Raw genomic sequence first — 20,407 nt, 5'->3', positions numbered from 1 at the left:
GGAGGTTTAAGCGTGATCCAGCCCCAGCATAGCGGTCTGTCTGCCGGCATATTCATGGCGTGAGCTCCGCTGGACACGTCGCTGCATCGAGCTGCAGCCAGAGAACGCGGCGGCAGTAACAGACTGTCAAACTATCCACAGAGAATCCCGCTTTTCTCAGTCTTTAATGTTTTAAAAAACAAAAGTTAATTGGATTAACTGCATCTCTGAGTGGGAGTGATTCCTGGTGGGTCGTCTGTCCTCCTGCTCCTGGTCGTGGACTGCAGTTCTGCTTCATCTGGACTATGGACTTAATCATCACTCGTCCCTCAGCTCTATATGAATGAACTCTACTCATATATGCAGTTTTAGCAGCTAACTTTTCTTTAACCGTTCTGGTATCGCCTGTCCGTCCTGGGATGGGATCTCTCCCTCATGTGGGAATCCCTAAGGTTTCTTCTTTTTTTCCTGACTCAGGTTTTTTTAGGAGTTTTTCCTTACCGCGAGGGAGGGTCTAAGGACAGGGATGACCGTTCTTTATAGTCTGTTTAGTTTTTACCTATTGTGCATATTTTATGACTCCATCTGTGCATCTGTTAAAACTACAGGCATGAAGCCCAATGAGGCAAATTGAATTTGTGATATTGGGCTATATAAATAAAATTGAATTGAATTGAATTGAAATGATGAATCTCTATTTCATTTATTACTGCAGTTCAGCAGAGGAGGAAAAGATTTGGTCCTGGCAAAAAATGAACATGAAAGTGTAATGGAAATTTTATTTTTGATGTTTTTTTATTTTATTTTACTGAACGTTGATTGAAGTTTTGAATTTAAAATGCCCTTCACTTGTTCTTGGGCTTTAGTTAGGCATTTTATGTTACAGCCTTTTATTGTTAAAAAAGTTTATCTCAATACAATGTTACAAAATAAAGTATTTCTGATGAAAACTATTAATTTTGCCATTCTTGTTTTCATAATTAATGTAGAACTGCTAAATTCCACGAAGCACACATTTTTTTTCCTTAAAAAAAGGCCACATATTATTTTGCGATTAATCGCGGGTTAACTCAGGACAAAATGCGATCGCGATTAAAATTTTTAATCGCCTGACAGCTCTAATATATATATATATATATATATATATATATATATATATATATATATATATATATCCTCCACGATCAATTTGTAAATGGTTGGGACTTCTGTGTGTTAAAAAAGACACTACTGAATCTAAGTCACTGATTGGTCAAACTTCAAACAGACTTGCGTAGCAATGTGTAAACATGAATGTTTTGAGCACGGAAACTTGAAACCTCCATTTATGTGCGTTTACTTAGACCCAATCTGAACTCTGCCCTTCTCTCTACCCCTCCATATGTAGGGGCTTGTGAAGTGCAAGCAGAGGGATACAGACCCCTCCCTTGCGAGGGGGTTCCACGGTGCAGCGGAGGAGAAGTGAATTTCTTCGTGTGGGTGCGCTCTGAAGCACAGAAGTTTACATTTAAATGTAAGTAATGACTTTTTGTTGTAGCATGACCCTTTTGAAGTTATAAAACCGCTGTTGTTATGTATATTTGAGTACTGTAAGCTCCGCCCGAATGCCAGTGGACCAGCGACTGCTGGTGACATAGAGCGAAAGTGATATATTTTTTGAGACACCTTTTTTATATAAATAATATAGAGTTTTCATTGGAAGTGGTTGCTTGAACGAGCGTTTCCGACCCCAGTGTGAACGTAGCATGAGTAGATCAAACTCCACATTGGACTGGAGAAAGCATGGTGAACTAGTTGGCCCTCAGATCACAAATGACGCCGTGTTTATGGTTGGCTATGGAGTCTCAGTTCCGTTTTAGGAGTCGTCATCAGTTTTTATGACATGAAAAAGCGTTACATTGAAGATTACCTGGTGTCCGTTATTCCAGGCGTACAGTGCTCTGTCTCTGGCGTTATAGTCAAGCATAGAGATGTGAAAGTACTGGTTGTGGAAAGGAATGTCGATGTATTCATAGGTGGAGGTTTTTGTGGAGTAAGCGTAGTAAACCTTGGCACCTGACAGGTGAGAGTTGGTGATATAGAGTGTCCCGCAGATCATGAAGGATTCCCCAGCATTCCTTTTGGAGTATTCTGTGTTCCATGTGTTCAGGACCTGCAGGGTGTCGGGGTCTATCTGAGAGATGACCACATTTCCCGCATTCTGGTTGGTTGCGTACACAACCCAAAGTCCCATTTCGTCAGCCATGACATCGATGTCGGAGTATCCTCCCCAAGTGTACGGGTACATGTTGTGGAAACCGGCAAATTCCAAAGCTCGCTGTGCCAGAACTGTGCCCAAGTCAAAGCTGTATTTGACTATTATGTTGCTCTGGTATTTGTTGTAGTACAGCGATCCATTGTAGACGATATGATTGGTTCCTTCCCATTTGTACGGGAGGCTGTAGGTTCGAGAAACCACTCCGGCTACGAAGTCTTCCATTGTCTTGTACTCGCGCACAATCTTGCTGTTGGTGTAGCTGTCCATATACCAAACCTAGATCAGAAGGAGGCAGAGGAACACTCAGATGCAGGAAACATGCCAACATAGTTGCAAACTTTTAACACTCCCAGTTACCAAAACCCTCACACTGTCATGAAACATCAACGTAAAGAAATGCCACAAATGTTAAAATACCTGCTTTTGACAACAGAGTAAATATTGTGTGACTCCCCCCCCAACTCCCAGAACTCACCCTGTTGTTTCTGGTCGATGCGAGAGGGTCAGTCATCCATGCCCCAAACCGGGTTCCAGATGTCTTAATTGTAACAGGTCCAGTGATTTTCATTAGTTTCCCACACGCTGTTAATAAAGAAACACAGTGATAAGATGTGCTGTGCTGGATTCTGTCTCTAAGTAGATTTCCCAAGCCAATTTCATGCCTGTGCCACCCGAGAGTGTGCCCTCTGTGCATACTAAGATAGCGCTGGGAGGAAACCTTATTTTTACCTTCCTTCCTTTTTTTTTTTTTTGAACTCAAACACAATGGAAGAGCTGAAGGTAATTCAGGATTCCCACTTTGTAGTGTTCTTAAGAATGCCTGAAGCTCAAAAAGGCATGAAGCTCTTCGAGCGGGAGGTGACAAAACATTTTTTTACAAGAAGGGCAAGACTCAACTATTATCACTAAATGCAAAAAAAACTACAATTATATTGGTTTAATTACATTTAGCACACATTTAGTCTTGCCAAAAAAACAGACTTTCATATTTGAAGGCTATGGTAATTAAAACAGCTGGCTTAAGTTAATTTTGAAGCATAAAAATTATGGCAAAAATAATACGGATTTGGGTTTTTATAGAACAAAAAACAGTTCAATAATACAAAAGTACAATATGTTAGAGACCCACTCCAATGACCATGGTGTTTTTATCATGTTCTTGTATTATTTTCCTGACAATTGAGGGTTTATATGAAATTCATAAAGCTCAAAATTGCATTTCTGAGTATTTCTTTATTCACATTTTTGTGAATTAGGACACAAAAGTGTTCAGAATTGTAGAAAAATACTTTAATCAAAGCTTTAAATGAAAAAAGAAAGTAACTGTTCGGGTCACAAGTTAAAATGAAGTCTTTTCTGGTTTTGGTTCTTCTTGAACTTCCAGTTCCAGTCATAGGATTCCAGTTCTGGACGTTGTTGTCCTTTTGGATTATTTTGCAATATCATAGCAAGCCGAACAGCAACAAAGTTTCCAAGTTAGTGATGGGAGTATCAATACCAAGGTATGGATATATAGATCACTGTACATCACCAATTTTGGTATTGACTACTCTATATAATGCGTGTAGCCCTTAGCCCTTGTTTATGTCTTGTATTTGTAGTCGTGCACAGTAATGTTGTTACTTGGCCAGTTTTTAATGGTTTTTGTTTTAAGGATAACAAATAGCATACTTGAGAAAAAAAATCACCAATAAGAAATGACCAGTAATCTGTATTAGTACTTGGCGTTGAATATTTTGGTAAAAGTAATCAGTATCATATTGAATCTTAAAAGTGTGGTATTACCATTACTATTGCAAATAAGAATTTTGAAACTACATGTGGATATGTCAACATCTTGATTGCAAAATTTCTGCAATCACTGCCCTGCATTGTTACACAATTACATGGTGTTCAGTAAGACAGACGCTGGATTTAAACTGGTCCATCTGCAGTGCATCTCCACTGAGTTGAGTGGGGAGTTTGACGGCCGTGGGGTTGTGATGTCAGACGCAGACATGACAGATGCGATGTAAACATTCTGATTGAATGATGAATGTTCCTTTTTGTGTGTGTCAACACAACAGAGACAGACCAGTGTAAATCAGCCTAGAGCGTTTGAGTTTGGCTACAGCATTATGTACCAAGGAGTTCCTTACCATCTACCAATATTCTTGGCTAACTCAGTAACAGGAACATATTCGTCCAACTAAAAAAACAAGCCCATATCATTGTTCCACCAATGCACTTGTCATTGTGATATGTTACTGTTCCAGGACTGCATATATATAAATTTTATTTATTTATTTTTTCAAAGAGCCAGTAAAGGCAGTAAAGCCATCGTGGTTTTGTTCCAGAAGTCACATGATTTGCTGAGATACAGTTTGGTTTAACCTCAGCTTGCTCTGTACTTCTTCTGTTTCTCTGATTGCTTTAATGGCACTTTACACATGAGGACTGTCTACGATTTTCTTCATAGGTTTATTTGTTCTTGTATCTGTTCAACATTACTTGGTTCAACCTTGGTGAATGTTTTACACTCTAGTACACCCAACCGCAAAAAAAAAAAAAAAAATAAAACTTTTTTTCACTGATTAATGTGCAGGAAAAGTTGCTGCTCTAAAAACATGTTTAAATGTTTCATTTATAGTTTTCCCCAGGACAAAACCCATGTTTTAAAAAGTTTAGGATATTTGCAGATATGTGGTTTTAACATATTCTCCTGATGTAAATAAAAGTAAATACACTGTGTTGCATTCATTTTTTCATCGTTTACTTCATAAAACGTGCAATTTTTGTGGGTTGCAACAAAAAAAAGTTTGACTTTAAGGTTGAATTTATCTAATCAAACCAGCTCCAACCAAAGCTGTTTCAAATAAACAAACACAGAAATAAAGGAAGAGTTTGTGAGCATATATTATAACATAATACATTAACTTCATTAGTAATCCATCATACTTTGTGCTACTGCTAAAAGGAATGAGATACTCCCAGCACTGTTAATAGTTGGTCACTTTCACTGAATTGACACTTGCACAGAAACACACAAACCCTTCTTACTTAGTTTGCCCATGCAGCTGCGCAGCCTCGTGTCCAGTCGCAGGACTCGCTGGTAGAGCTCGTCGTAGTCGTAGGCTCCCAGTTCCTCCTGAATGCCCGTCAGAACCACCGACAGGTTCCTGATCTCCTCCTTGAACTGGGAGATGAGCGCAGCGTCCATCTTGTACTGCTCCAGCACGGGGATCAGAGGCTTCAGCTCGTCCATCTTGTCCTTTAGCTCCTGCGGGGTCGACAGCAGATATGGGACAAGAAGACGGTGAGAGCTGAAGGAATTTGGACAGACTTCACTGCAAGGACAAGACCAACTACAGTCTGTTTGACAGCAGAGGGAACCCTGCTTAGTGAAGGTTTGGGATTTGTTAGCAAATAATCCACCCAATTTCAGACGGGTATTAAGGGCCACTAAAGTCTGAAGAAAGTCCAGCTCAAAAGCCTCTGCATAGACTGCTTTTGTGCTTGGGCACTTTACTTTGCAAATTGCAATGATTGAAAGATTGAATGAGGATTTTTTTGTTTTGCTCTTTACAATAAAGTCCAATCGGGGCGGCTGGACGGCGAGATCATTCAAATCGTGTGTGGGTCTTTAGGCAAGACCGTCACGCTTCTGGCCAACTATTGTAGCCTCAGGGTCGTCCAAGTCAGGGGTTGTGTCCGAATTCCCCTCCTAATCACTATATAGTGCGTTCGCCATTTTTCTAGTCCTGTCCGAATCTACTAATTCCAAAATTGAATGCACTCGAAATTTCACAAATGTCTTTGAGAAAAACTAGAGTTCATCGATGCTCACTAGATTAGCAAATATGGACCACAATGCATTGCGATCAAACCATTTTGAACAAAAAAATGTCTCTACAAACACACAGATATCAAACAGTTAGTGGAAAATAAATACCTGATAATTCTTGGAGATCATAGATTTCCTTTCGTCTTCAACCTGCCTGAATTTGGTCCTCAGGCCTTTCATTTGGTTCTCCATCTTCATGACGTATTGAAAATCCCTCTGAGTCCGCAGGTTCAACACCTCGATGGACTGAGACATGTTTTGCACCTGAAATGCAATAAGTCAATGTCTTCTCTCGTAGACCATCAGAAGCCATCAGCCAAACACGATTATCTTCTGTTAGATCAATATTTAGCTTCTTTTGCTGGAGTTTTGGAGATTTATCATGTCATAGTTTAGAACCATCTCAAAAACCATCTTATGAGGTTCTCACATGATCTTATGTGGTTTATATGTAATCTAAAAATGCATTCAATTTCTAAATTCCATTAATCTATTTTCTTAACTTGTTACATCCTTTCTGGGTTGGAAGCTGTTCTGGTAACTCATTGTGTGTGTGTGTAGTCATGAGGTGTATGTGTTGGAAGGCTTAACTTATATATATATATATATATATATAATTTTTTTTGTCTATTTGTTTGTTTTTAAATATTCACATTGCCCTTTTCAGAGTGGGTTATCCACCTCAATAACATCACACAGTTACAACAGTTCATGTAATATAATGAATGTAATCAAGTTGTGGCCAGAAAGAAAAAAAAAACAGGAAAGGAAAGTAAGAAAGTAACCTGGCAATTACACCGATTCACCATCTTCCATTTTACTAGCTTTACCTTTTTTATTTATTTTTTATTCAAATCAAGGATCTACTTGAATGAGCAGCAAAATGTCTTGCTGCTCCTCGGAGCAGAAATCCTGTGATAACTTTACCTGGATAAATAAGAACCTTCAGAAAGCATTTTCTATCATTTATAGTACTGTCAGTGTTGTCAGTTTACACAGAAGACATTGATTTTTGAGCAACATCCACACCAGTTACGTCTTGAAGTGCTGCAGCTTGATTTGTAAGGCACATTATATACCCTGAGACAATTCACAGAGCTGTACACAAATACACAAGTTTTTAAAGCACGCATGAAAAATATGTGAAAACAAGATAAAGAACACCCAAAGCAGAATTTGAATCAAAAGAAGCAGAAAAGAGAAATGTTTCTGTTATGACTAAACAGTTGGGGAACATTTGACTCCATCAGAAAGCAGCTCCCACCTGTAAGTATTGACTATAAAAGCAGCTTCACTCAGATTGTCTCCAACTCTGGGTTACGTTTCATTGGTAACAGTTTACAGTGGAGGTCCCTTTTGTTACATTAGTTAATGAATAATAAAGCATTAATTATTGGTTTATTATTGCTTAATTGTTGCTTATAAGACTTATTAGCATTTATTGTTTCTGAGGTGATAATTGTTCACACTTCACAATAAGGTTCCAATGATCAATTCATTGTTAACTATAGATAATTAATGCTTATGAAGCTTGTAGTCAGTATTTGCTGTAAAACCTTACTGACTTATTGCTTCCTAATTTTTAAATAAAACAACCATAGTAAATGATTACTTTAGACATTATTAAAGCTTTTACAAACATAATAACTAACATTTTGCATACATAATGCTAAGAAATTCCACAAGAAAACTTGTATTAATGCTTTGTAATCCATTTTGTATGGTAAATAAATGTTAGTTAATTTAATGACTTAAGTAATGCACTTAACTATTCAATAATTCTGATAAATATAATGACTGAGTAATAGCTACTTAATTCTCTACAGAAGTCTATGGGATTTTGGCTTCGTGGAGCCAATGGGTACTTCCTGTTTGGAATCCAAAGGGGGAGGGGCTACTCAGTCAAATCCTCATATACAATCAATGTGCCAACTTCAGATTTCAAGAAATGCCAGGAGTCCTGTGATGTCATATCCTGCCAAAATGGGCTTGTTGAGAATGATAAGCCATGTGACAGCTCAAGGTCCATTCATTTCAAATGATCTCACCTTTTCAAGAAGTTGGCGAAGCTGCTTGCTTTTGGCGTCTCGGGAGCACAGGTTCTGTTCCGGAGCCACCACTGTACAGATGCAGCGTCCATCCGCGTCCTGGGCAGAACTGTACACCTGCCAGCCTTCCTTTGGGCCAATAGTCTGGAGGTACAAGCAGAAAATGTTACAGTTTTTACTAAACTACTTTCTGTGTTGCTTGAAACTTTACTTTTTGACATATTGGGTTTGTAAGATAAAGAAAAATACAAATATTTAATTGAATAAAATAAATTACCATCACTAGTGTTTTAAATTGAATAGCTCTTATCACATTTGGAAACGAAAAAAATACATTAAAAACAAGCAAACAATTGACAGAAAAGACGTCAAGGTTCTAAGCACTATAATTGCCTCCAATTATTAAAGTTATTTTCTACAAAAATGAACTCCTTAAAAATGAATAAAGGAAGCATCAATCAAGATCTAACTTCAGAGTGAAAATTGCAAACATATAGCAGCACAATTTGTATATAGTTACGAGACTTAAAGTTAGATACTTCATTATAATAGTTATTTACCAGAAATAGAATACAAATGCATTATTTTTCCAGGATGAGAAGTTTTGGATCAGATTTACCTACAAGCTACTTTCTCTACACGCAATAAAACCACAATGTCACTCGTTTCACTCATTTCCCGCAAACAGATGGAACTAAAAATGCTGAAAAATAAAAACCGAGTTTGATAAAATCAACCACAGAGCATAAAAAGTTCATATAAAAGCAGCTTTTAGTCTGTTTCTGATGACATTGACTACTCGGTCTACTTTTTAGAGCTGTTTTCAAAATTCAGCCCTCAAAACTGACACCACTTTGGTATTTTAGTGAAGAAACATTCCCCTAACCTTGTTTCTTTGTCGAACATAATTAGTAAGTGCTCCAGTCAGAATGACTCCTCTTACAAAAACCACAGAGCTGGAGTCTATTTATTTATTTCAGGCTCAAATCAATCAGGTCCAACGTGGGATGACGGTTTGTTCTCTGGCACTTGACCTCTGCCGTTCTGAGTGTTACTGATCTGCTGCAATCTCTAACAGGAAACATTCAGGGACCAATGTTGGAGCTAAAATGTGGCAGCAGAAATTACATTTTTCTGATGGAAATTTTTAAAAATATAAATTCAAACATTTCATGACTTTGGCATGTTTGGGCAGTGAAAGATTAAAGGATGCTTAAAGCTATCCCATAGGTGCTACCCCTTTAAACTCATTAAAAACACCTTTTTATCAAAATGGTGGATTTTCTCTTGGTTTATCTCCATAGCAACCATTTTAATTTTTAGTCACTTGATGGTGACGGACAAGTTGCATGTAAGTTTTGGAAGGATTGGCCAAAGTAAATTTATGGATCTCCTTGGCAACAGAGTTTTTTTTTTGTAAATCAAGTCCACAATTTTAGTATTTGGATAGTTTTAGGCCCAATACAAATTCTTCCCTTCTCCCTTTTTATATACATTACATCAATATTCTGGTAAAAAATGTGCGAGAAAGGGAACTTTGTCTGTCTGGCATATGTTAAAATTAAAGGATTCAAAGGTGTTAGGTGGCCAAGCTAGCGCTGTTCAAAATCTATACATTTTTAAACCAGCATTTTTTTTTCCAAATATCTTCTCAAAGATGCTCGAGGAGTTATGAGGCGACATGTCAAAATCCCTATGAGGAATTTAAGTTTGTAGAAAGTACTGAAGGGGATTTTTTTAGGAAAATTCAAGATGGCTACCTCCATTCATAGCCTTGCAACATGTGTGTAAATTTTGAATGAGATCATTTAAACAAAGTTTTTTTTCCTATGTTGAGGGAAAATGTAAATTTCACACATTGCAACAAAATGGACGCCAATTATAGCTCTGACTTGTGTGTTTTGGTTTCGTTAATGGACTTTGCATTACTTTTTTTTTTAGCCCCGTTAGAGATTTTTGCCCTTCTCGTGTTTTTTGTGGTCTCTGCTGCTGTGATGTCATCAAAAAATTTAGCTGTGTGCAAATTTTGGTGAGTTTTTGAGTAAGTGGCAGGGATGACATTTTGACTCAAAGGTACAGTAAAAAAAAAAAAAAAAACAAGACTGTTGTGGGCCATAATTAAAGAATAGTAATATAATAGTATAATATAGTGTATATTATAGTATAGTGTAGTCTAAAAATATAATGGATAATTCAGAACTTTTACACAACTGTGTACTCGTCTGTGGAAGTTGGAGTAGTATGATTATAACATGGACATTTTTCCGTCTGTGTTACAAACACACCTGTTGATGAGCCCTGCTGTGTAGGTTTCAGCTTGTTTTGCGGTTAAGTGACCTAGCGGAGGGCGCTGAGCTGAAATGTCATCACATCTGTAGCCATTACAGCCATATAGGAGCAGCAGGAGTCTACTTATGTACAACATTTAATTGAAAGGGGTTGGTAACGTTTTTTTTGAAGTGACAATAAAAATATTGGTATTTGTTTAACTCTTTCAGGTGCAGCAACTCTTTTGTTTGTTTCGTGTCCAGCTTTTGGACAGTAATAAGTCATTGGCTTATGAAACACAACTCTTTTTGCAATAGGTCTGAAAAAGTTCACTTTGAAGATATAATCCATCAAAAAGTAGTTTCATACCATAGACTGTATATGTCAATTGGACTTTTATTTTCATTTAATTTTATAACTATAAAAATCCAACTAGTACACACCGTAATTTACAGAAATTTATGAAGAGACACTGCTTAACCCTAATTTTTTCTTTATCAAAGAATATTTTTCAAAACAGACAGTTACCACACAGCATCATCTAAAACCATCCTACATTTTGCAGTATGAAAAACATTTTTTCTCATTTTTTATTCAAATCAGCCTAACTGAGCTCTGTTTGTAGTATTTCTGCCAGAGTGTGATGTTAAATATTACATGTTCTTCATACACACGCTTTTATGTAACTTGAAAATCCAATTATGTAAATGTGGTTCAGTTCACGAATAAAAGTAAAACATTCCGTGTGAACTTTGGGGATAACAAGTTAATCCTTTTATAAATAATTGTTGAGGGATAAATGTGTTTTTTATTAAAAGAGCAGGAAGTTGTAAGTGATTTATTTTATGAACAAAAAAATGTAGACTTAACATCAGTTTTGAAGCCAATTTAAATTTCAGCAAAAGTTTTTTTTTTAAAAATGTCAGTAAAAGAAGATCAACATAAAATTTAAAAAAACATTATAAGATTAGATCCATTGACCTATTTTCTAAACCACACACCCTGAACAGTTAATCTGTAATAATACATGAACCTATAAGCTCCTGAAACGTTAGAATCAATTCTGAAACAGCACAAAACAGAAACATAAAAGCTGCTACAGATCTGTGCATCTAGAAACCATAAAGTCGATACTCTGACATGAGCAGAGCAGGTTTTTTGATTAACTTTGTGTTAAAAAAATTGTAGAAAAAAGGTGCAACATTGAACAAGACTGAAATCCTTGTTTAGGTTATGCAGAAAACAAGTGTACAAACTCCAAAATAAAGGGAATGTGGTTGGATGAGATTGATTTACATGAACGAGATTTATGTGTGATGGAGAAGTGGAGGATCAACTAAATTATTGCATTTGCTTAACTGGTATCAGTCTGTTTTTTTTTTTGCTTGTTGCAAACAAGGTTGGGAGATATAGGTTTTGTGAACATGCTAACGTGTTGCACTATTGGAAGTTTTCTGTTATGTTAGGTTTAAACAACCTGAAACATTTGTTTGCGACAAGTTGCAAGTTAGCATAATCACAGTAATGTTTGTTTTAGCTGTATCAGCAGTTTTTTTTATGTTTTATACAAGGTTGGGAGTTAAAGGTATTTTGAATATGCTAACGTGGCTAACGTTTTGCGGTATTGTATTTTTTTTTCTCTAACTAACAAGGTTATAAGTTAGCATAGTCACAGTAATGTTGTTTTAGCAGTATCAGACTGTTTTTAATGTGTTTTAAATAAGGTTGGGAGTTAAAGGTAAAGTGAATATACTAACGTGGCTAACATGTCGCGGCATTGTAGCATTTTTTTTGTTTGTTTTTTACATGTTGCAAACAATATTGCGAGTTATAGGTATTGTGAGTATGCTAACGTGGCTAACATGTTGCGGTATTGGAGTGTGTTGTTTTTTTCCTGTTACTAACAAGGTTGGAAGTTATAGACATTGTGAATATGCTGATGTATTGTAACATGTTTTTTTTTTTTTTTTCATGTTGCAAACATGGTTGGGAGTTACAGACAATGTTAATATGCTGTCGTAGCTAACGTGTGACGTATTGGAGTGTGTAGGTTTTTTTTTTTTCCTGTTACTGACAAGGTTGGGAGTTAGCGTACTTACAATAATGTTTGTCTTAGTAATGTCAGTCTGTTTTTTTACATGTAACAAACAAGGTTTGTTGTTACAGATATTGTGAATTTGCTAACTTGGCTAACGCTGTACAGTCCCTTTGCACACAGTTAATACAGTTTGACTGACTGACAGACTTACCTCTGACTATTTTGTCTCACTTAATGCGCCTTATGGTGTGCCTTATTTATGACATGAATTTTAATTGACGGTGCAACCTCCATCATCAGAAACATGCCACAAGAATACAACATTAATAACGGCAGAAAACATTAAAACATGCTATATCTTTAACATGACGTTAAGAAGAGAAATTCACCTTGTTTCTTTCCCATTTTCAACACTGGTTTTTGTCTTTTTGTAAGTATAGATGGAGTATCAGGCTGCAAGGCTACAATGGCTTCACAGAGCTGCATGCCAAAGTCCCGTCATTAATCATCCTCACACAACAACATCCAGCAGCTCAAAGACCTCCCCAGTCGCCCAGTGCAGGTCTGCTCTCTGCAACTGCATCAGAAATATGCGCAGAGAGGTTCCCATCAGCGGTCACGCTCACAGAGCTGCACACATGCCAAGGCATTCCCGTCTCCTCTTCTGGTTGTTATTCTTCATATCTCTGTCTTTCTTAGCCAAGGTTTGACTCGTGGGTCTTTGAAGAATGACACGGCACTCATCAATATTTTGGTAGAGGAGTTGCCAAGTAATAAAAAGGCAAGAGGGAAGAAAAGCTCACCAAAGTGCATGATTCACTGCTGTTTCTCAGAGAAAAGACGGAGAAATGACACTTGACAGAAGAGACATTTGTGTCTTTGCAAACAAAAATTGTTCTTTTTATGTTTGTAACAAAGCCAGAAATCAAGTAGGTTTATGATAGTGTTCACCCCAGCTCGGAAATGTACCTTCGAGCGACCACTTTCAAGGAAAATCGATGTAAACACACTTATATGCACTTTTCAGATGTCTATGTTAAAAACTCATGTCTACCTGGCGCTCCTCGAGTCTTAAAGTTGTTATTTTAGGGGATTTAGCATGTCTCCAAAGTTCAACATTCATGAACTTGCTAAATGCACATCATTGAACTTAAATAATGGTTCACACTGGACGAGATGGGAAAGGCTTCTTCTTCTACTGTTTACTAGTGAATGTTCTCCACCTCAGTTGGAAGAGGCTTAGTGCAAAGTGTCGAGGCAGTGCAAATCTTGCTCCAGGTTTTTTCTTTCACGGCTTTATTCCTTCATATTCACGACTTAGTATTATATACCACAATTATTTATTTCTCCTCCAATTATTAAATGATTGGTATTTTAATTAAACTGAAAGTGGACGACATCTATACGTCCCTGATTGATTAACGTCTGACCTATGTCTGAATTCCCACCCCAATCCCTTAGTATGAAAAAACTATATACAGTAGTACAGGACTATCTACTGCCCTGGATTTTGAAAGGCATTTGGACACCATGCTTTCTACTTTTTTTAAATGGCAAGTATGACGTTACCAATTTCCTAAATTGAAAATCTAATCAATACGAACGTTTTACGATGTCTATTTATGACTCCACTGTGTTCTGATACTGAAAACGTGGATGGTTTATTAAAAAAATACATTTAAATACTTTTTTTAATTTTATATTTTTAATTGTTTGAACACAATGAATTGTGGTCTATATTTGCAAATGTAGTGACCATCAATGCATACTGGTTTTTCGCAAAGACTTTCGGAATTGTAAATTTGGACTATAAAATAGCAAATTTTGTGAGTAATGACGGAATTTGGACATAGCCTTAGTTTAACTGGCAACATGCATTAAATGGGCATGCGTTTTGTACAAACTGCCAAAAAACGGTTTTAGAAACTTGCATAGGTATGCATGAACACAAGTTTTGAATATGTAAAAAACGTGTTAACGTAGACTTTTCATTGAAACTGTCCACTTAAACTTGCTTTAGTGTAAACGTAGCTTAAGGGTTGCCATCTAAAGTAACGTTTTTTTGAGCGGTATGGAAGGGAAGTGAACTTCCTGTTTTAGTCAATGATGAGGGCCCATCTTGTTGCCAGGTGTCATGAATCAGTCCTCCGTCTCCCCAACTGGTCATCAGCGGGATCCATCACCTAACACTAACACTTACTGAATCACCACACTTCCCATCAGCCCCTGCTGTCACTCCCAGAAGCCCCACAGCTGTTTTCCATCTGCAATCACTCCCAGCAGTATTTAATCAGAGCACTGCTCAGTGCGAAGTCTTGTTTATGTCATTCTGCTTGCATTACTGAGCGTTCTCAACCTGACCTGATCTTTTGCTTCGTCTTCGACTATGATTATTTGCCTCCTGTCCCGACCCTCGCATGGACCCTGACTACTCTGGGTGTTCTCTGATGCCCTCATACTCGTGTCTGACCTCTTCCTGCCTGACCCTGATTTAGCTTTGTGAACTTTTGGTTGTGCTTCTCTCCTGTCTGTGCCAAAAAAAACTTAGCTGCACTTGGATCCAGCCGTCCGCCCATTTGTGACACCAGGTATTTATGAAAAAAAGCAACATTTTTGGCCGCTAAAAATGTTTACCAAAAAGAAAAGGTCTGTTTTTTTTTTTTTTTGAACCCTATATATATATATTAATAAAAGTTTAATTAAATATACTCCCTGCACAATAAAAATGTATGAATATCAAAAAGTAGGTGTAACCATTACGTCTAAAAGGCCTTCTTATTCATCTATTCCAACCGCCTGGGACTGGACGAGCTCACGTCACATGACTCCGATTATAAGACGATCATCACCTCATTACTTTTGTCGTTACACACATGACCAGTCTCATTCCTATTTCTTATTCATATAACACTTTTACCCACCGATCTAATTGAACTCTAAATTAGCCCCCTCTTTTGCCGTGCTGCAGTCAAGAGTGACATTTACAATCCTTTGTGCTGCTCATCAGACAGACGACAAATGAACATTGACAGGAAAAGAAGAGGGGTCCACCGCTGTGATCATTTGACCGCGATAATAATGCACATTTTGTGCGTTAATATCCAGCAGATAGCACCTCGTGTGAAGCATTGTTTGACTTTTAAGTGCTTTCTAAAAGGTTTCCTTTTAATTAGCTATTAGTGTGAGCAGTGGTTTCAAACTGATGCTGCTCCACTGTGAAATCAGAAAACACAACATGCATGAAGCCTCATGTGAGTTCAAAAGCTTTAATGAAAGTTTACTTCTTGTAATATCGATTGACTGCTTTCAATAAAATAAAAATTAAAAAAACAGGTTTTTAGATATAGATGATTCACCTTTAGTAAATGGCTGTGTGGAACCAAAGACAATTAAAAAAACAAAATTCTGGAAAAAAAAAATCTGATAATCAGGGAAAAACATGCATCTGAACAGACGGAGCATGTGGCGTCTACGCATTGCCTGAGCTCCCTTTGGAAACCTGAATTGCCACATTCCTCATTTTTCATTTTCTGACATAAAACAAACACAGCTTGTCTGAACTTTTTCTCATTTTTGATTACACTTTTTGAAGCAAATGGGGCAACTCATCCAGACAAATGTTTCATTTTAAGTTGAACTCAGTCTTCTCATGTTGCACTGATGTTGTAAAGTTTCAATGAAGTTTAAGTTAAGTCATGTTTATGGTGTTTTTGGATGTTTTGGCCCTAATTTTAGTCTTTTGTTTTATAGGTCTTCTTTGCTGTTTACATCTAACCTCAACATATTTCAAATTAATTTGACTTCTGTAAAGCTACTTCGTTCTGGATAGTATGTGTAATAAAACTACAAGGTTTAATAAAATGAAGTGGAACTTCATGAGGTGTGACAATAGTAGCGGACAAAGCGTGTGGTTGTGTATCCAATGGTTTGTATGGAGCTCAGTTTCAGATAGTCGTTAAAGCTTCCAGGTTGATACGCCTGTCCGGGGGTAAAAAATTGCCAAACCTGTATGGAGCACGCATGTGGCCGGCACAAAATATCAAGGTCATAAACCACTTGTTAAGTCTGTAGAGAGAAAATGTTCATACGTGTATTTGAACGGGTCTGCGGCGGGTGACATGTTGTACTCAAACAACATGGGAGGGTAAGGGTGAGGTAGGTGAGGCTAAGGTGGGTTGTACTTTTTTTTCATTTTTTCAAATCTTGCGCACTGTCCAAGATTGTGCTGTTTACTAAAGTGCACACCCCTTGTGTGTAAGAGTAGTTTATGTTGTGTTCTAGTAGCCTCCACAGACACCTATGCACCCCATACAAGCAGTAAGAGGCCAGTTTGTACACCTTAATAATGACTAAAATTTAACTTAATTTATTTTTGTGAAATATCTTTCGTGTATGGAATGTGTTGGACATAACATAAAAACAAACAACACCATTCCCCACACATGCCATCAAATAATAAGACAAACCTCTCATAATACTGTACACAAACATTAACAAACCACAAATGATTATAACAAAAGAGAAGCTAAATGAAAAAAAGCTGAAAGACTAGTTTAGAGTGTTGCATAAAGACACCGTGAGACTGTGTCACCTATACGTCATACCACACGAACAACAACGGTACGTTCCGTTTACATGTCAAATATGGTGACCGCAGTGGCCTCAAGGGAACTGCAAGACACACCTGTACTCCGCTTAAGATGTGACCGCTCCTCTCTATGACTCTCTATACCAACCTAAAACCCTGCAACACTCATACAGGTCAATCCCTGTGCGGGTGCATGTGACTAAGGCATTACTAATGACTAGAACGTGGCGTAAGGGAACTGAGCGACATTATGACTTACAAAAACATTATCAATACTTGACGATATCCTTACCTCATGCACGACAATGGTATGTCGCATTTTCATGGTGTTCCTTAAGGTGGTCGTATGATCCTCTATAGAACTGCAAAACGCACCTGCAGTCCTCTAAGGACTAAGCCATTTATCTCTACAACTCTTCAGGGACCGGACAACCCAAAAGCATTTCAACAGCCGTAGACCGTCCCTTATCCTGTTGCATGTGACTAAGAGTTTAGTCTCTTCATTCACAACTCTGTGTTCAAAGATAATCAAAGCCATGAATCCACTTCAAATGAAACTGCCCACTATAGTTGTCTTTAATATTACTTTTCTGTCAAGCAGCTGAGCGAACGGATTTTAAGTCTTGTTTTGGGAGGACTTTCATTATTATTGGTGGGGCTCTGGTACACCTTGAGAAGAATGGGTGCTCCTCCATTTACACCACTCAAACCTCTTTTGTGTTCAACACAAAACTTCATTTACTTAAATTATTTTGCTGTTCTCATTTTACTCTACTTAGATGGTAAAAAAACAGAGAAAACATTGGTAGAGAGGTAACAGGGAATCTTGAAGCTTAACGTTATAGATGTTGTAAAAAATGTCAACAGAAAGGCTGTATGTTTGTGCAAAACTACACACACTCAGATATAAACACAGACATATCTGCACAAACTTGCACACATTTATTTTTGAAGATCTAAGCGGAATACTGGACATATCACAAAAAAAAGTAAAGTCACGAAAAAATATGTGTGCCAACACATGCAAGCATACATATTTCATACATCAGTCAGGTCTGCACACATACAAACATTTGTGTTTGTGCAGAAGTGAACAGGCAGGTGTGTCCAGGTGAATGTGTGTTTATTAGAATGAATGTAAAGAGAAGGGTGTGAACTTTGGCCTCCTCCCCCAAGGAAGAAGACGTAGGCTCCTGTCGACAAGACAACGGTGGAGATTCAGAAAGGTGCACAAATGTGAGGACCTAAAACGCAAACACCCTTTCAGCTCAGATGGAAGACGAGCCCGGATTCATGAATCTCATGGATCACACTCACCATGTGATCAGGTTGCCATCAGGCCAAGGGACACAATTGTCGCAATAGCTGCTAGTCCCTCCCAAAGAATAGGGTCGAGGCAAAGAATCATTGATGACCACTGTGGGTCTTTCGTACCTGACAGGGAATTAAACATTCTATGCTGTCATATAGGAAGAAGTTAATTCCATAAAAGTATCTCCACAATGATAACATTTTTATTTTTTTATGAAACAGTTTTTGTTCATTTTCACATTGGATCCCAAACAGTTAAAAAAAAAAAAAAGTTGCATTAATTAATATGCAATATTCCTTCATTAATACCAGGTTGTGCTTTCATGATTATGCCTCTGGGCTTTCTTTTCACAACTTTCCATAATTATTCTTGAACAAATGATCACATTTGTGACAACAACTCCCGCTCTTATTAAAGACAAAAGTCCCGCGTGCTCCAAGCGGTATAAATGACGACCTGACTTTCCTAATCACGGATAACTCAATAAAAAGTATATGCAAATCAACGGCGCACCTACAAGGCGTGAACAATAATCATAATGAATGTCTCCCAGAGGAAGATATGATTGAAGCAATTCATGACACGCCGATATCTCACCAATTACACACTTAAGTAAATCTGGCTCTGTTTGTAATTCAGCTATCAACAGGTATTTATCCTTGAATAGCACGAAGTGGTCGTTACATTTGTCCTGCTAAAGCTTTTGTTTGAAGGTTGGAGGTGATGAGGGGCTGAGGGTGAATGGTTTGGGCGATAAAGGTGACACGGGTAAGAGGAGGGTCGATAAATGATGTGTGGGATAGTCGGACTCTTTCACCCCATCTTAATCCCATCTTTTGTCCTTAACTGGGACAGTGAGGAATGAAGCATTTCAGTTTAAATTACCATTAACAGACATTTTTGTCATGCTATTCAAGTCAATTCAGGTAAATTTAGGTTTTTAAAGACAGTTTTTTTCATTTCACATCATTGTATTTGAAATGTAAGGAAGCCCAATGCATTAAAAAATGAATAAATAAAAAATATTTCCAATTTTATCTATGTAATTTCTAATTTTCTCATGTATTAAAAAGATAAAAAGACAAGACAAGAAAAAATGTTAATCTTCATATTTTCTTGGATTACCCTAGGCATGTTTACGTTAAAAGTGGGGTCATCTAGACCCCACAAGACAGTGCATAAATTTTCTTTTTCAGAGATTTTTTTATCTTTACGGGTGTCTGTGGCAGACACAAAATCCTGTCCACCTTTGATTTGGGAGGGATCACACATCAGTGTAAGGTGGGGTCATCTGGACCCCATAGGATAGTACAAGGGCTAAAAACCGGGTAGTCTTCAGTCAGATTTTTTTGTGTAAAAGGAAAACGGGTAATCTTCATTCTAATTTTGTCGTGTAGTAAAAGGAACAAAAAACAGACAATCTTCGCTCTAAGTTTTTTCTGTATTAAGAAGAAAAACAGGTTATCTTCATTCTAATTTTGGGGGGTTTAAATACAATATTAATCTTTGTTATAATTGTTTTGTGTATTAAAAAAACAGTAATTTTCTCTCTATTTTTTTTTTGTCAAATTAAAAAAAACGATTTCTTTTTTTCAGGACTGCAGATGTTGTCCTAAAGCGACAAGATAAGAACATTTTTATAACTTGCATTTCTTGAACTGGTGAGTTCCCTTTTAAAGAGTAATAATAAAAGCAGTTTCAGTAAAGTTTGTTTAATAATGAGTATTTATGATATTTTTTGAATAGTCATGATGAATTAATGAGAAATTGCTATTGTTTTCTAGGGTCTTTTAGTGTCTTTTTTGACAGTCCCTACAGCTTCACATCAAGGTAAACTCCTGCAGTAATTTGCTTTCTGCATCACTACAGACTAAAATAAACAGATCAATGTAACTACGTCCAAGTTTTTCCTTTGTAAAGTTTGTGGATAAAGTAAGTAGGAAGAATAAAACAGAATGCATAAGCAAAACTTCTAGTTTCATGAGCAGAGGGGGTTAGAGCTCAGCCTGATTGTAGTTCTTATTAACAGGAAAATCAGAAAAAATTAGAACGAAGATCACTCGTCTTTTTTTTGTTAACCGGATGCAGTATGCT

The 20,407-nt window shown here is 37.2% G+C and overlaps 1 protein-coding gene across 1 annotated transcript in view; it reads right to left on the bottom strand.

Annotated features, from left to right (window-relative positions):
- Positions 1-1,120: 1,120 nt before the first annotated feature.
- The window catches only part of olfm3a (olfactomedin 3a), a 35,682-nt gene continuing 16,395 nt past the window's right edge, over positions 1,121-20,407 (bottom strand). The window contains exons 2-6 of the mRNA XM_024279646.2: positions 8,108-8,251; positions 6,168-6,323; positions 5,276-5,495; positions 2,712-2,818; positions 1,121-2,512 (exon numbers count right to left, since the gene is read on the bottom strand). Of these exons, the coding sequence (XP_024135414.1) occupies positions 1,835-2,512; positions 2,712-2,818; positions 5,276-5,495; positions 6,168-6,323; positions 8,108-8,251 (1,305 nt within the window). The 3' untranslated portion in view covers positions 1,121-1,834. The remainder of the gene's footprint in view (positions 2,513-2,711; positions 2,819-5,275; positions 5,496-6,167; positions 6,324-8,107; positions 8,252-20,407) is intronic.

This window comes from Oryzias melastigma, linkage group LG20, assembly GCF_002922805.2.
Source record: "Oryzias melastigma strain HK-1 linkage group LG20, ASM292280v2, whole genome shotgun sequence".
Classification (NCBI taxonomy): Eukaryota; Metazoa; Chordata; class Actinopteri; order Beloniformes; family Adrianichthyidae; genus Oryzias; species Oryzias melastigma.
The sequence above is the reverse complement of the archived record's forward strand: the minus strand, read 5'-3'. Positions and strand labels throughout refer to the sequence as shown.